At 40.7% G+C, this 17702-nt stretch overlaps 1 protein-coding gene across 1 annotated transcript; it reads left to right on the top strand.

Annotated features, from left to right (window-relative positions):
• Nucleotides 1-701: 701 nt before the first annotated feature.
• On the top strand, nt 702-16926 carry LOC139154666 (zinc finger protein ZFP2-like). Its single transcript, XM_070729572.1, has 4 exons — nt 702-830; nt 9216-9375; nt 10019-10267; nt 12672-16926. Exons 1-4 carry the CDS (start codon nt 702-704, stop codon nt 14021-14023), a joined length of 1890 nt encoding a protein of 629 aa, XP_070585673.1. The 3' UTR covers nt 14024-16926.
• The last annotated feature ends 776 nt before the right edge of the window (nt 16927-17702 follow it).

Raw genomic sequence — 17702 nt, 5'->3', positions numbered from 1 at the left:
AAAACAATGGGGAGGAAAACAAATTACATCAAATATGTATTTGATGATTCTTAAGTTTTAAAAATTCCTTTTGAAGAAAAATGGACAGTATATTCCAGTGGTTCTCAACCTTTCTAATGCCACGACCCCTTACTACAGTTCCTCATGTTGTGGTGACCCCCAACCATAAGTCTAGCGTCAATTCTCCCAACAGAGCTTTATGCTGATTGGCAGGAAGGTCAGAGGGATGTCCCCACTGTAAACGCCTGATTGGTTGGATTGTAAAAATATGCTCCAAGGTGCCAGAATAGAAGCTTTAGTTCCTGACACTATGGGAAATTTGTCTTTTCCCATGGTTTTAGTTAACCCCTTTGAAACTGTCATTCAACACCCCCCCAAAGGGGTCCCGACCCCCAGGTTGAGAACCACTGTGTTAAACTAAGGGTTCAATGTAAGTACATCTTTGGAAGAAGCCAGAAGTCATTTTTTGTATATATTTTTGATTCTTGCCCATATAGGTAGTCCTTGACTTACAACAGTTTGTATACTGGCCATTTGAAGTTACAACAGGACTGATAAAGTGAGTTATGACCATTTTTCACAATTATGACCATTGGAGCAAACTCAATTCCTTTTACTGAACTTTATCAAACTATCAGCAGAGGTGCCAGTTGCTTCTGAAATAAAGTGTTGTGGTTCACTCACATCCTGCACAAATAATCATGGACTCAAAGGACACAGAGACTGTATTCCTGGCACCTGAAAGTGATAATGAAAAATATGAGGGGTCAGGGTCAAAACAACAGCAAGGGCCTTCTGCATTTCCTGGGATGAGTGAATCAGCACTTCCTGTGAGAAATGACTTTGCATTTTCTGTGCTGAGTGACTCAGGAGAAGAGGAAGATGTCTAAGTCCACAGGGCATCTAGGGGACATGAATGGTTGGCTAAAAGGAGATTCCATCAGGAGTAGGGCTGCTGGCTATTGGGTCACACCTTCATAGTATTTAACAGTAAGCTGAGCCACACATTGCAGAGAACAACGCATTTAATTCTGGCTTCTAGTTTCATGATCATCCGTGTTTGAAATAACATTCTTGGCCTTCAGAAAAACTCTGGGCTGCAAGATTATTCGTGTGAATCTCTGCTTCTGACTATTTACAGCTGGGTAATTATTATCATGCTTATCTTTCTTTCTGGAATCTCACCAGCTGATAATACTCTCCCTGCTCATTCTAGTAAAGACATTTAGAGACTTTTACTTTATTTGAAAGACTTTACTTGTAAATATATTCCTTGTACAAAATAAATCCTTTATTATCTGCACACGGTGATCTGCATTTGATTCCTGGGGTGCTCTGTGCTAGAACATAACATAAAGTGCTTGAATTCCACTTTCCTTCACTCTCCATGAATAATTGGATTCATTGTGCCAGGTGAACAAATCACAAAGGTGGCTCTTGTCCATCAGGCATGCAACAAGAAGTATAAAAATCCCAACTGATTTGTAGAATCCAACTTAAGGAATAGGTTCTCATATCCCGCAATTTATGGAGCAGAGCCCCTGAAGGCCGTAAGAGACCCCAAGATGATGATCCTAAACTCCCACTCCTGCTCTGAAATATTGGCCAATACCACATTCTAAATCCAGCTGGTCACAGTTCCAAGAGGTAGATCCTCCTTTTTGGACTCAGTCGGGTCTTGCTAATAAGTATCAGATTGTACCTCTCTTCCAGTGAAGGGCTGCAAAAACATTTAGTACCACACTGTGTGTGTGGCTTATTTTGTGGGTGTGACTTGTTGGCTATGTGACCAGGTGGGAGTGGCTTGACAATCATATGACCGGGGGTGGCTTAAAGGGCATGTGACTGGCTTAAAGGTGGCCAACCTGACATCACTGAAGTCAAGGGTTTGGGTTAGGGTTAGGGTGCCTGGCCTCTTCTCGCCTCAAAGAGATACAATTTCCCTCTCTATTTACTATTACTGAACATACAAAATATATTATTTAATTCTATGTATATATGCCATATGTGTACATACGTATTACACACAGGCACACAAAAATATACATTATCTACTATATAAACTGTATGTACACAAAGAGAGAGAGAGAGAGAGCTCTTCTAAAGTTACATACATTCAACCTCATTTACTATGATAGGAAAAACATATCCAGGGGGGAAAGGGGAAAGGGGGGGGGAGAAAAAAAATAAATTTTTTTCTACCGGTTCTACATACCTGACCGTACCCATAGGAACCCATCACTGCTCTTCTCAGTGATTAAGTCACATCTGAGAGAGGGCTTAGCCTAACTGTAAGCAGCAATAATGGAAAGCCAAAATCTTTGTAGGTTGTTAGAAACATAGCAACATAGAAGTCTGACGGCAGAAAAAGACCTCATGGTCCATCCAGTCTGCCCTTATACTATTTTCTGTATTTTATCTTAGGATGGATCTATGTTTATCCCAGGAGTGTTTAAATTCAGTTACTGTGGATTTATCTACCACGTCTGCTGGAAGTTTGTTCCAAGGATCTACTACTCTTTCAGTAAAATAATATTTTCTCATCTTGCTTTTGATCTTTCCCCCAACTAACCTCAGATTGTGTCCCCTTGTTCTTGTGTTGCTCCAGGTATGATTGAATCGGGGGACTTCAAAGCAGGGGTGGGTTCCTCCTGGTTCAGACCAATTCACCGAACTGGTAGCTACCCACTAGTTATGTCACGATGATGTCACCGACCCGATTCAGTCGGTGACAGTCCGTGGATGCCAGCATCTTTTAAAAAAAAAAAAATTGGGGTAAAAGTTCTTTTATTTTTTTCCACCTTTTAAACAGTGCAATATCATATACCTTCAATCTTCAATACAATACAATGAATTTACATTTATATTCGGTATTTATCATCCAACAATATGCTGCCTCCTTTACTTTTATCACCTGGAAAACTTTCATATAAACTTTTCAATATCATTATACAAACTTACAATACTATTTGCTATTATATCTCATCTATTTGCTTTCACTTATCTATTAAATTTTATTACATTTAGGCCAAAGTGGTTATTTTCAAATGTCATACATCCTTAGTTACCTCTTAAAATTTTCTTCATCCTTATCATATACTAAATGCTCTTAAAATAGAAAAGTTATTTAATCTGAAATATTAATTACCCATACTTAATCATCAAAATCTTACAAGATATTATCATAACCATATCATTCCCAAGGAAAGCGAGGAAACCAAACTATATCACTTAAATCTATTTATTTTCTATCATTACATATCAACACCATCGGTTTAATAAAACCTTATTCAGTTCTTAATGGAAATATGGTATTCAGTTATCAATCCGCCTAATCAGTATAAATTTATTTTATTTAAAACCCTTTTAAAAAATAATACCACCTCTTCTATCATTATATCTATTTCTCCTGTTTCATTATGTTAGCCTATTGTAATTGTACTTTCACTGCCAACCTAATAAATTTATAATGCCCTACTCTATTTATACTTCAGTGTCATCTTCCCTACTCTATTTATGGTTTTTTTCACAGTATACCCAGTGTAATCATCTTCCCTAATCTATTTGTATTTTTTCACTGCAACCCCATTATAATAATCTTCCCTAAGCTATTTATGTTCTGTCACTGTAAATCCAGTGTAATTATCTTCCCTAATCTATTTATATTTTTCACTGTAAACCCAGTACAGTGGTACCTCGATATACGAGTTTAATTCGTGCCAGACCTGAGCTCATATGTCGATCAATTCGCATCTCAAACGAATGCCTTTAGACTTTGCTTTTCACACCGAGATAACTGGAAACATGGAATTCTTGCGCCACCTAGTGGACGCTCGGCTAGTATCCCGAATTTGAGCTCGGATGTCGAACAGAAATTTTGCTCGCGTCTCGGCTCGTAACTTGGAATAATCGCATGTGGAGCAGCTCATATCTAGAGGTACTACTGTATAATAACAAAAACTTGAGCATGCACAGAAACTGAGTTTCTGGCACTGTGCATGTGGTCGCCATCTTGTTTTTTGCTTCCCCCCCCCCGGTTTTTTTGGCACTGTGCATGTGCACACACACGAATGAGGTGTGCCCATGCAGTGCAGTTGAAGCAAACTAGCAGTTTGTTGAGGTAAGTTAGGGCCCACCCTTGCTTCAAAGGTATTTTTCTCCCTCAAATTCCATGTTAGCTCAATTCTTTTATATTTCTTAGTGGTCTCCCATCCAACTTCTAACTAGATCTGCCACAGCTTAGCTTTTCAAATTTAGCTTGATACACAGCATGGCATTGTAAGGGAAATGTATATCTCCCTGGAATACAACCAGTTCCTGCAGGAAACATATTTCCTGCCTCTCAAGCACATACCTGCACCAAGAGATCAGCCTTGGCTCTAGTTCTCCCTAAATAATGTAGTATCAGAATCATTTCTGCTTTCCTAAACCCTGAAGATGCTACTTTTGGCTCAATTTCCTACTCCCTTTGAAATCTGTACTGACAACAATTTAGTATCTCGGGGCAAAGGCATTTAAAATTAATTAAAAGTATTTCAGAGGCTACACCTTAATCAAAAGCCATGTTATTTATTTGGGAGTAGATTTCTATACAAAGCTGGCACGAGTGCACGGAGGTTTGCCTTGTAGCATACCCTTTGGCCAAAAAAAGAGAGATCAAAATCACAGAATAAGAAATAAACAGTATAAAGATTTTTCCAAACTGGATGAACGAAAGCTGCTTATATAACCAGTTTCATGCTCTTGTTGCTTCAACGCCAATGCACTCATTTGCGAGTGCATATTTATGCATTTCTGCTTTTCTTTGTGTTAAATGTGCAGCATTTAACAAAGTTGTGTTAACTTTGTTAAATGCTGCATAATAGCAATAGCACTTAGACTTATATGTCACTTTACAGCTCACTCTGTTTATGGAGTCAGCATGGGGGAACTGAGATACTCTTTCCCCCTAGGCCTTTACAATTTATGCATGGTATGTTTGTATGTATGTTTGGTTTTATAATAAGGGTTTTTTTAGTTGTTTTAATATTGGATTGTTACATGCTGTTTTTTATCACTGTTGTTAGCCGCCCCGAGTCTACGGAGAGGGGCGGCATACAAATCCAAATAATAATAATAATAATAATAATAATAATAATAATAATAATAATAATAATATTGCCCCAACAATCTGGGTCCTCGTTTTACCAACCTTGGTAGGATCCACAGTACTAAATAATATGAATATTTCTTGAAGACCTTGTAATTTTTTTTTCATTCAGTTTATTTAAATGTTATTTTTCTCAGTGTCCTTTCCCAGATTAAAGAGGCTTTTGGCTGGGTTCCCACATTTTGATGTTTTATGTGTTGCTTAACTGGGGTTTGTTAAATAAGCCACAATTGATTGGCAGGTCATAAAGGAGTTACATTTGCCCACCTCTGGTATAATAGAATAAGTCAAATCTAAACAAGTTGCATTAACATTTTCTGGGAGGATTTCAGCTAATCTCCTGCCTCATGCACCCCAGCGACCGGTTAGGTCCCACAGAGTCGGCCTTCTCCAGTTCCCATCGGCCAGACAATGTCGTCTGGCGGGGCCTAGGGGAAGAGCCTTCTCTGTGGTGGCCCCGGCCCTATGGAATGAACTCCCTCCAGAGCCCCCTCACTCCTTGTCTTTCGTAAAGCTCTGATGACCTACCTCTGCCAGCGGGCATGGGGGCCATGAGCAACGAGATTGTCTCCATCCAATGTTGTGAATGATTAATTAAATGAATGGGGTTTTTTATGATTTTATAAATAATTCTTTTTAACAATAATTAGCATTCTTTATACATATTGTTTTCATTATGTTGTATGCTGCCCTGATTCGCTTTAAGAAAGGCGGCATAGACGTCAATGGACTTCTATGCCAAAGTATCAATGGATATCTAGAATACGAAACAACTAAAAACCTGTCTGAGTTCAATCCTACTGTTATACTTACATAATTACTAAAAAACTAATCATATTTTAATCTTAACTCCTACATCTTTCACTATTTTCATTTCCTGTATTTACTGCTTAATAAAAAGGATAAGTCGTTAAACTCAAGGTCTGCTATTGATGCAGACAACTCCCTCCCTACCCCACTTCCTCCTTCTTATTCAATCCCTACGCCTCTAAATACTCTCTAAAAATTACAACCCCTTACTAACCTAAATATATTATATGCCAGACAAATTACAGTAAGACTAATTATATTTAAATGTTTCGAATAGATTTATCAAGCAACATAAGATATAGATAACAAAGCTGCTCATTGCAATGTAAATTAAGATTGAAACATGAATAGAACTAATGTAATAATGTGAATTGCTGTATAATAATGTATATATATTAAGGAATATAATGGATTTTTGCAATTTTTCGCAATCTGTACCTTCAAAATCAGTATAAATCTATTTTCCTTTCCCCTCCTCTCCCCTCCTTTTGATTTTGTACTCCCCTTTTCCCCTTCCTCGTTCATTAAATTAATCAATTATATTTTTTTAAAAAAGAAGTCTAATTAATAAATAAATAATAAATAAATAGTCACAACACACTGAGTTGGCGAGCATGGCTCACATGCAGCCAGCCAGAAATCCATTTGCAACTCTCAAGAGTCATTGAGGCTGAAAATGTAAAGCATTTTAAGCTACGGTTAGTTGGAAGCACGGGTGGGCAGCAAGGCAGGACAGGGTGGAACGCAGTTCCACCGGCAGAAATGAAGCTGTGTGCCCAGCTCCAGATGACGGAACCTGCTAAACCAAAACCAAATCAAGCTTATTACAATTCAGTATGTTGTATGAATTCAGCCCATGAATTTATAATAGAGATAAGATTCCAACTGAGGATGTGAGCTTTTACATAGATCCCTTCTCATATCAGATGGCTCTTAATATGGAGGGAAGGGGGAACAGGAAGAAGACTCGCTTATTGAGCCAACAATAAGCTTAACAATAAGCTTATTGAGTGACCAAGAAAATCACTCGATAAAACATTTCAGATAAGCTTCTCCCTGAGCCACACACCGAAAAAGGGAGGAAGTAGGAAATACATTCAGATATGCAAGATTCTGCCACTGAAGTTGTTTCAATAGAAATAGTTCTGATCCATATAGTATTGATGTCTTTAACTGATCTTTCTCATTTAACCAAATTTCTGTACCTCCCCTCTCCCTGCAGTTCAAGCCATGGATAATAGCTCTACATTCTTTCTCCAACCATTGTTCACTGCAATAACATAGTACACGTAGAGGTGTTCAGCAAAGCTGGTTGGAGGCTTCTGGGAGTTGAAGTCCACAAGTCTTAAAGTTGCCAATAGAATAGAATAGAATTCTTTATTGGCCAAGTGTGATTGGACACACAAGGAATTTGTCTTTGGTACATATGCTCTCAGTGTACATAAAAGAAAATAAACATTTGTCAGCAATCATGAGGTACAACACTTAATGATTGTCATAGGGGTCGATAAGCAATCAGGAAGCAATCAATATTAATAAATCTTAAGGATACAGGCAACAAGTTACAGTCATACAGTCATAGGTGGGAGGAGACGGGTGAGAGGAATGATGAGAAAAAATAGTAGTAATAGTAGTGCAGACTTAGTAAATAGTTTGACAGTGTTGAGCAGTGGTGGGCTCCTTTAGGAACAGTCAGGAACGCAGTTCCGGTAGCAAAATTTGGAGCTCCACCCCAGAGCACCCAATTTGCACTGAAAGATGTTGAAACAAAATGCATGAGCCACGCCCACAGTGTGGTAGTAAAACTTTTGGTAGCCCATCACTGGTGTTGAGGGAATTATTTGATTAGCAGAGTGATGGTATGTGGCATATCTAGTAGTTGTCTTGGTGTGCAGACAAGTTTGAAGACCTCTGTAGTACATTGTTTCTCACCCTTGGAAACTTTAAATATTGGCTTAAGTGCAGAATCATACATTCTGGCCTTCCAGGTTTGGTGACCAAAATTACAAAGAGTTTCCATGTAATGTGTGCACAACCAAATAATCACCATCTCCTTCTCCTCCTCTTCAGACTGCTTACTATCTCCCATTTCAATGGGATGGATACCTAGTAATTACCTCTTGGCTAGGTATGTACCAGATTGCAAATTGTTTATACTCTAACCCAGTATTTCTCAAGTTTGGCAATTTTAAGATGGGTCAACTCCTATAATTCCCCATCCAACTGACTGAGGAATTGCAGGTGCCGAAGTTCACACATCTTAAAAGTTGCCACCCCTGAGAAATTTTACAATAATAGCACAAGCACAGGTCTACCTTGGAAGATTGTTGTAACCTGATCCCCTAATTCCATCCCCACCAACTCTCCTACTACAGTATCTAAAATAAAGGTTGTTTTGCATAAATACTTAAAAAAAACATTTTTAGAAAAAGCTTCACATAAAGTATTACTTGATTTTAATACAGCCCCAACTCTGCAATGGTTGTCTACTTATTTTGAAGAGAGGGAAGATCATCTAGAAGTTAAAAACTAGAAGTTTTAAAGAAGTTGGATAATTATTTGCCTAAAGTAGTGTAGGGTTTCCTGCCTAAGCAGGGGGGTTGGACTAGAACAGTGTTTCCCAACCTTGGTAACTTGAAGATATTTGGACTTCAGCTCCCAGAATTCCCCAGCCAGTGAATGCTGGCTGGGGACTTCTGGGAGTTGAAGTCCAAATATCTTCAAGTTGTCAAGGTTGGGAAACATTGGACTAGAAGACCTCCAAGGTCCCTTCCAACTGTATTGCTGCTGCTGCTGTTGCTGTTGTTGTCATAATTATCATTATTGTCACTGAAAGCACATGCACCAAAGCAAAGTTCTTGTGTGTCCAATCACACTTGACCAATAAAGAATTCTATTCTATTCTGTTCTATTCTACTCAACTCTATTCTAATCATCATTATCATTATCATCATCTTAACTATGTGGGGGGGGGGGGGGATTTCCAGACCAGGAGTCTCCAACCTTGGCAACTTTAAGAGGCTGAGGAATTCTGGGAGTTGAAGTCCACATAGTCGTCAAGTTGCCAAGATTGCAGACCGGAGCGAATTTCTCGATACCAAACCGCTTTTTCTTCCCCTCCACCCTCCCTCTGCTATTGGCCCTTCCTTGGCTACACCCGCCCCGGAAGCTGGGGTTTGAAAATGCAAGCAAGATTTCCTGACATCCCCCAGGGGAGGTGGCGGTTGCGGGGAGTGTTTCTCTTGGATTTTACAAGCTGGAAGGTGGGAGAAAAAAAGGGCTCGGACAGATTCGGGTGAGTGTCGGGAGCGGGATTCCCTCCCCCGAGAAAGCTCGAAAGAGGCTGAGAAGCAGATCGGAAGGAGGACCCGAAGACCAGCTGCCTCTCCTCTTCTCATCCCTCGTAGCCTCAGATTGTAAGAAGGGACCAGTTTTCCTTCTGCGCCTCTTAGTGGAATAGGGCAGTCTTTCGCTGGCTGGGGAATTCTGGGAGTTGAAGTCCAGATATCTTCAAGTTGCCAAGGTTGGGAAACACTGGAATAGGGGACCTTTGCGATACCTGGTGGTGGCGAATGGGTTTTGTAGTCTCTCTCTGCAGCTGCCTTCCCTGGGGCTTTTTTAGACACCTGTAGAGAGGGAAACTACAGGGGACCCTTAGCTGGAAAAGCTGCAAGGAGGTAATGATGAGGGTGTCGATCACAAACAGGTCGCTCTCTTCTTTTATCATGGTCTTAGCAGAGGGGTGCAGTTGAAAGATGAGAAAGGATGGGGGGGAGGGGGGAGAGGGGGTACGCCAGGTAAAGCTGAAGTCCAGGCAGGTGGCAGGTAGCAAAATCTGCAGCTCAGGAGAGAAGGAAGTTTGCAATATAATTCTTAGCTGGAGGCATTCATCCATTCCTTCATTTGATGGATGGATTGATGTGTCTGTGTGTGTGTGTGTGTGTGTGTGTGTGTGTGTGTGTGTGTGTGTATGCCTCGTAAAGCAGAGGTTCATTCCACTTCCACATAACACATAGAAAATAATTTTGAAGTTGTATATTTCCTAACTTACTTCAACAGGCCAGGAACATTTAATCAGAATCAGCGAGGAGAGACATATACCAGAAGATTCAAATCCAATGGAATTATATTGCAAGTCAGCCTGCAAAGGAGAAGATTGTGGTTTCCAGAACTGGGAATGGTCAAATACATTAGCAAACCAAGAAAGAGCAAAAAACACCCCAGGAGAGAAAGCCAATAAAGCCATTCCCTGCAGAGAAGGGAGCCCAGTTCTTAGTGGAACTAGCATCCAATTGAGAATTGACACGGGTAAGGACTATGGGTATATTTTACGAGCTTTGTTCATTTTTGTTCTTAACACTGAGCCGCCTCTTATTTTCATCATGGTTTTTTGAATAAGTACTGTGTACTTACGTATTATGCAATTTCTGGGCTGCTTCAATTGCAACTGGTTTCACGCAACATAATTTCATTTCGGTAAACAGATTATAAAATACAGTAACCTGTTCTGTCCAGACAACAAGCCCACCAATAAATATGCCCACACAGACTGATTTAAACACTAATTATTTACTCGTAATATTTTTTTAGCAATCGAGTCTTTAAAAGTTCAAGAAATCATAAAGAAGGCTGTTCGGTGAGACAACTGCTAATTAATGACTTAACAACTGGCTAAATATTTCAACCTGGAAGCACCTCAGTGCTTCTGATACAACCATGACAATGAGGAGAGCTATTTGATCCCAACAAAATTTAACTTTAACAGTAGAAAGGACCATTAGATATTAGCATGTTGTAACACAAAAGAGGTCAATTGACCCAGTTAGTTAATACTCAATAAAATTTATCCTCAAACCAGTTATGCATAAACTTAATGCATTTGACCCAATGAATTGTGAGCATGGTTATTGAAACGGTTGTTGGTTATTGAAACAGATGTCCATGTACCGCCTCTATGTTGGTTGAGGCAGGCAGGATTCCCTTCAGTACTATCTGTTGGGGGTCAGGGGAAAGGGAGGGTCTTGCCTTCTCTTTCTGCTCAAGATCCCGAAGGACAATTGGTGGGCCATTGTGTGACACAGAATGCTGGACTCGATGGGCTTTGGCCTGATTCAGCATGGCTCTTCTTATGTTCTTATGCCTAAATCTAGACATTCTGTTTTGATTAAATAACTCTTTGCTCTCTACATGGGACTATCTTTGAAGAGTGTTCAGAAACTGCAAATTGTGCAGAACACAGCCATGCCCATGTCCCTCCAATATTCCATGGTCTGCATTGGCTGCCAATTGGTTTCCAGACTCAATTCAAAGTGTTGGTTATGACCTATAAAGCCCTACATGGCATTGGACCAGATTGCCTTTCGTAAACTTCTCAAAACCCACCTCTGCCGTCAGGCATGGGGGAATTGAAATATCTTCCACATAATTTATGTATGATGTGTTGTGTGCATGTTTTTTTTAAATTATAGGTTTTTAACTTCATATTATTAGATTTATATTGTACATTGTTTCTATCACTGCTGTGAGCTGCCCCGAGTCTACGGAGAGGGGCGGCATACAAATTTAATAAATAAATAAATAAATAAATACTTGCGGGACCGGTTTCCCCAATTTTTTTCTTTACAATTGTCCTATTTCCTTCTTTTCATCATTATAGAATTTACCCCACATAGTATAGTATCCTTTTTCCTGTTTGTTCTGTAACTAATGTAAGTTTGCTCCATTTTGCGCATTCTAATATTTTCCTAATTACCATATCGTCAAATGATACGCTTTTTTCCAATTTTGAGCAAAAACCAATTGTGCCACGGTTAATGTGAGTTATTAAATAATAGTTGCCCTTCTCGTGTTGTCTTCTAATTATCCCTAAAATATACATTTCAGGTTTTAGCTCTAGTTCATATTCTAGTATCCAATTTTGGATCTTGTTCCAAAACTTTTTTGTTTCTGGGCATGTCCACCATATATAGTAGTATGTGCCACGTGTTGATTTACATGTCTATATATGTCAGAATTATTATTACATTATTATGTAAGTCAGAATCCTAATGGAAGGAGAGATAAACCCTTTAGCAGATTACCTAGGAAGGACCTAGAGAACTGTTGGGAAAATGCCGATCGGTTTCCGGTCACAATTCAAAGTGTTGGTAATGACCTTTAAAGCCCTACATGGCATTGGGCCAGAATATATCTGGAACCGCCTTCTACCGCACAAATCCCAGCGGCCGATAGGGTCCCACAGAGTTGGCCTTCTCCGGGTCCCGTCGACCAAACAATGTCATTTGGCGGGCCCCAGGGGAAGAGCCTTCTCTGTGGCAGCCCTGGCCCTCTGGAATCAACTCCCCCAAGAGATTAGAATGGCCCCCACCCTCCTTGTCTTTCGCAAATTACTCAAGACCCACCTTTGTCACCAGGCATGGGGGAGTTAGGATATTCCTTCCCCTAGGCCATTACAAGTTATGTATGGTATGTTTGTGTGTATGTTTGGTTTTTATAATAAGGGTTTTTAATTGTTTTATTAAATTAGATTGTTACATGTTGTTTTTTATCATTGTTATTAGCCGCCCCGAGTCTGCGGAGAGGGGCGGCATACAAATCCAACAAATAAATAAAATAAAATAAATAAGTTGAGCCCAAGAATCTAACCAGATATATAACACAATGACTGTTATAAATACTTACACATTTTGTTGGGTTTGTCTTTTTATTCCAGTGGATAATGGATGGAAGAGTGAGAATGATGGAAAACAATCAGAAAGAGTCAAATCTGAAGAACTGAAAGAGAATTTTTGGACTCAAAGTAGACCAATGGGAGAAGAAGGAAGCTTTGTGGAGAAAAGAGTTGATAAATCTATCACTTCCCAAGGTAGAAGTTTCAGTGAAACCCCAGTTCAGCCAAGCAGCCAAACAGATAAGAGGTGTAACAATTGTCTGAATGTTCACCAGTTAATCCATACGCAGGGAAAGTCAAATGAAAACTTCAAATTTGGGAAGAGTTTGGATTGGAACCAAAATCTTGGTGGTGGTCAAGCATTTCTGGAAGACAAGAAACTCTGCCAGTGTTCTGTGTGCGGAAAGGGCTTCAGCCACAGCTCAAGCCTCCCTCCACATCAGAGGATTCACGGAAGGGAGAAGCCCTATAAATGCCTAGAGTGTGGGAAGAGCTTCAACTCAAGCACAAGCCTTTCTTCACACCAACGGACACACACCGGGGAGAGACCGTTCAGCTGCTTGGATTGTGGCCTGAGCTTCCGGGACCATTCAGGCCTTATTAAACACAAGCGGATCCACACTGGGGAAAAACCTTACCATTGTCCAGACTGTGGCCTGAGCGTTAGCACTCAGTCAAGCTTAGTTAGGCATCAGAGAATCCACACAGGAGAGAAACCGTATCTGTGCACGGAATGCGGGAAATACTTCGGTCAGAGCACGGACCTTGCTTCACACAGGAGAACCCACACCGGGGAGAAACCCTATAAATGCTTGGAGTGCGGGAAAAGCTTCGGCCGGAGCACAAGCTTGACTTTGCACCAGAGAATCCACACCGGGGAGAGACCGTACAGCTGCTTAGGCTGCAACAAGAGCTTTTCGGATCAGTCAAGCTTTATCAAGCACGAGAGAAGCCACACGGGAGAGAAGCCGTACAAATGCCTGGAGTGTGGGAAGAACTTCAGTCGGAGCACCAGCCTTTCCTCGCATCAAAGGACGCACACCGGAGAGAGACCTTTCGGCTGCTTGGATTGTGGCCTGAGCTTCCGGGACCATTCAAGCCTTGTTAAACATAAGCGGATTCACACTGGGGAAAAGACGTACAGCTGCTCAGATTGCGGCTTGAGTTTTACCACTCAGTCCAGCCTGGTTAGGCATCATAGAATCCACACAGGAGAGAAACCATATCCATGCTCGGAGTGCGGGAAGTACTTTGGACAGAGCACAGACCTTGTTTCACATAGAAGGATCCACACGGGGGAGAAGCCCTATAAATGCTTAGAGTGTGGGAAGAGCTTCAGTCGAAACACAAGCCTAACGTTACATCAGAGGATACACACCAGAGAGAGACAATAAAGGTTGTGTTCTGTGCACGGCCCTCGGAGCAAACCCAGCGACTCAAAAAATCCCTTATTTTATGATAAAATCAAACTCTTTATTGATAAAAACACACATAACAAAAAGCAGATTTTAAAACGGCAAGGAAAAAGGAGTTATTTTTCTCTTTGGACCTAAACATCAATAATGTCCGGGGAAAGGGGCCAAACTCGGCCTAATCAGCTTTCCTTATATAACAAGTCCATTTATCATTTAAACATACGAATTAGCTCACCGAAGTTCCAGGCAAAAATCATCCGGCAGAGAATGTCTTTTATTGAGGCAGAAATCATGGTTTTAAAGCCTGGTTCAATCACACCCCCAGTCCGTTGAATGACGTTGAAACCCCACACCCAGTTACCCAAAATACTTTGCCTTTATACTGCCTGGAAGTGACATCACACCCCAAAAAGGCTCAGGCTGTAACTAATACCTTTTACTCTGCAACTCCCCTCGCCTTCTCAGCAATCTTCTATAGCGAGGGTCTATCCACTGACTTTCCACTATAATGTCTTCCTTATCCTCCAACTGGGACCACTCCTCATTTTGTCATATCAGCCCTATCTAGTGGTTCCTCAGGTCACTTTCTCCCTCACTCTCACTCTCTGCATCGGCTGGCAACCCCCCTGGCCTAGGGTATCCAGAGGTGCCTGGTTCATCCTCCTCAGAATATGACCTGAGCTGAGGTGGACAAGGAGCATTCATAATAGGTTGTACAGTAGTACCTCTAGATACGAGTTTAATTCGTTCCAGAAGGGAGCTTGTAGGTCGAACAACTCGTATCTGGAACAAATGGCTTTAGACTTTGTTTTCCCCCTCTGAGATAACCAAAAGCAAGGATTCTTGTGCCACCTAGTGGACGCTCGGCTCGTATCCCGAATTTGAGCTCGGGTCTCGAAAAGAAATTTCTTTCCCCTCGTGGCTCGTATCTTGGAATACTCGCATGTGGAGCAGCTCGTATCTAGAGGTACTACTGTAGTAGGAAAAGCTTTTGTTTTTTCAAGCAGAAGTAAACCTATGCAGAGAAGAAGCCATGTTTATATGTCCAGAAACATCTTCACAGAACAAGCATTGCTTCGAAGTATTTAACTTGGACTATTCATCAATCTGTGTAGACTTAATTGTATTTTTGAAGGTAGCCATATGAAAAAAAGTTATTTTGTTGGTACTCTTCTTAAGAAATCTCTGCTGTGGTCATTCAAATATAGAGTAGAAATAGATTGGGAATTCGAACAAATTGTTTCAATTGAAAAGTATGAGTAATTAAACCTTGCATTGATTGTAAAGAACAGGGTAAAGTAAGAACATTTTGAACACTTTCAGATCAACCATCTAAATTTAATAAAACAATTGCGTGGAGTAAAATAAACCACGCTGTTTCCCCCGGCAATGCCAGTTAACAGCTTTTACAGGAAGAGAATGAAATTAGTCTAATAACCTACAGAATGGGAAAAGGCATCCAGATACAGTTCCAAGCAAAAAGGGAAAGATTTAATACATTAAAGCTTTAAAGGTCTGTAATTGATTATTAGGAATTTTCAACACATTCCTGGAGATGTGCTACATAATGGGACTTAACTTCTGAGTAGGTTTGCATAGAATTGTGCTATAAATAAAAGGTCAAGTAGAAATGCAGATCATTGAAATCAGACTGAATATTTCTGATCAAGGTCTGTACTAAGTTGAGGCAAAGGCAGAAGGGGAAAAGAAGTTAAGAGAAGGATAAACAAGGCCTGCAAGGAAAAATGCAAAAGGTAGCTGCTACTTGAGGAAAAAAGTTGGTACAGGTAGTCCCCGGATTACGTCATCCCCGACGTTTCGTCGTTACGACGACCCGGGGACAGCTTCGAAGCCACTGTTGCAGCCGCTACCTCTGTTCGGGCGAAGGAATCTCCGTGGTGGGCGGCGGCTTTGGAGACCCCCTCGCCCGAACGGAGGCGGCGACAGCTTCAAGGGACCAACAGCCGGTCCTTCTTGGTGCTGTGTTGCTACAGCCTCCAAGGTTGCCGCCGCCGCCTCTGAGCGAGGGAATCTCCACGGTGGGCGGCCTCGGAGCCACCACTGCCACCCACTGCGGAGATCCCCTCGCCCAAACGGAGGCGGCAATGCAGCGCCAAGAAGGACCGACTGTTGGTCCCTTGAAGCTGCTGCCGCCGCCGCCGCCACCGCATCCGTTCGGGCAAGGGGATCTCCATGGTCGGTGGCCTCGGAGGCTGCAGCAACGCAGCGCCGAGAAGGACCGGCTGTTGGTCCCTTGAAGATGCCGACGCCGCCTCCATTCATGTAAATCGGAATACAGTATTACGACTTACACGGAAATTCGGCTTACGACGCCCCGTAGGAACGGATTGACGTAAGTCGGGGACTACCTGTATTTTAAATTGCACACTACATACTTAATTTAGCTCAGTAAATATAGATAGTCCTTGCTCAGCAATCAGTTGAGACCAGCAACTCAGTCATTAAATAAACTGGTCACTAAGTAAGATGACTGCTTATAACCTTACATCGGCTTTCCTTTGCTTTACCAACCTGGGAAGATCATAAATTTGAGGACTGGTCCCAATTACTTTTTCATCACTGTCATAACTTTGAATAGGTGCTAAATGAGGAGTACTTCTGAGGTCAAAATATGCAACACATGTAAATTCGTAAATTTCATAAAAGAAGTAAAATAAACTGAAGGATTAGATTCCTTGTTGAATAGTATTGCTGAAATGTTGTGACTTAAGATGTAACAGAACAGTTGGGAAATTGTTAGTGTTTCTTTTGAGATTGTTTCATTCTGGGTTAGTTTACGTAATACTGTACAGTATAACTGAAATCATTGTTTTTAAAAATGGAATCACCAAGAGATTAAAAACCCTGCTGTTACACTTTAATTTACATCTCTCTTAACTGTTTTTTAAAATATATTTTTAAATTGTGTTCCAAAATTGATCACTAAAACTAATTGACAACTGTTTTACTGTTGAAATAATATACTGTACTTTATATAATTTTTTAAAGTATCTTGATGTGTATTGATTTAGGAAAATGGTTCATTTAGGAATTATATACTAGGAACAGCCACTTGGTCACCCTTTTTGTTCTGCATTGCTTGGTCCAGCTTGACTACTACAGAAGTATTAAAATAGCAAAATAGCTTTGGTCTAAAAAAAACTGATGCTCAGTTTAGAACGTTTAAGACATAATGAGGTTGAACAAAACCCACGTTTGTGGAATTGAAAATTGGGGGGAAATGTCATGGGACAAATTTGCCTGAATTGTTAAACCATTCTGGTTGGTTAACATGAACAAGTAGGCAGCTTTCTTATTTCTGTTTGTCTTTAACCATGATTAGCTTTATATTGTAGATGGGCGACCAACTCTAGCAATCGATTTTTTCTCCACAATTCGGTCCAACGCTTGGGCAGCCCATGGAGTCGGCTATTCGATTGCTTAACAAGCCAGCCCAGAGTTGTTTCATCTCGTAGCACATTATGCCCATGGAGCCATTATTTCATTGCAGTTAAAAATCAGGTAGGAAATTCTATGACGCTCTATTAATGCCATCTAGCCATACTTTATCCAACTACTTCAGTTCATTAAAAAAACCATGCATGTACCTAAGTATTCAAAATGCTTGAGGTGTGCTGTATGTCTTAACTCATTCTAT

Source organism: Erythrolamprus reginae, chromosome 1 (genome assembly GCF_031021105.1).
Source record: "Erythrolamprus reginae isolate rEryReg1 chromosome 1, rEryReg1.hap1, whole genome shotgun sequence".
NCBI classification, from domain to species: Eukaryota; Metazoa; Chordata; class Lepidosauria; order Squamata; family Dipsadidae; genus Erythrolamprus; species Erythrolamprus reginae.
This window is presented reverse-complemented; position numbering and strand designations above follow the sequence as displayed.

What these genes read in the sequence shown, in the direction of transcription:
- LOC139154666 (XM_070729572.1), top strand. Translation starts at nt 702, where the DNA reads ATGGACTCAAAGGACACAGAGACTGTATTCCTGGCACCTGAAAGTGAT. An exon ending in ATCCCTCGTAGCCTCAGATT is followed by an intron (nt 9,376 to 10,018) that starts GTAAGAAGGGAC and finishes TTACTTCAACAG; the next exon opens with GCCAGGAACATTTAATCAGA. An exon ending in CCAATTGAGAATTGACACGG is followed by an intron (nt 10,268 to 12,671) that starts GTAAGGACTATG and finishes TTTTTATTCCAG; the next exon opens with TGGATAATGGATGGAAGAGT.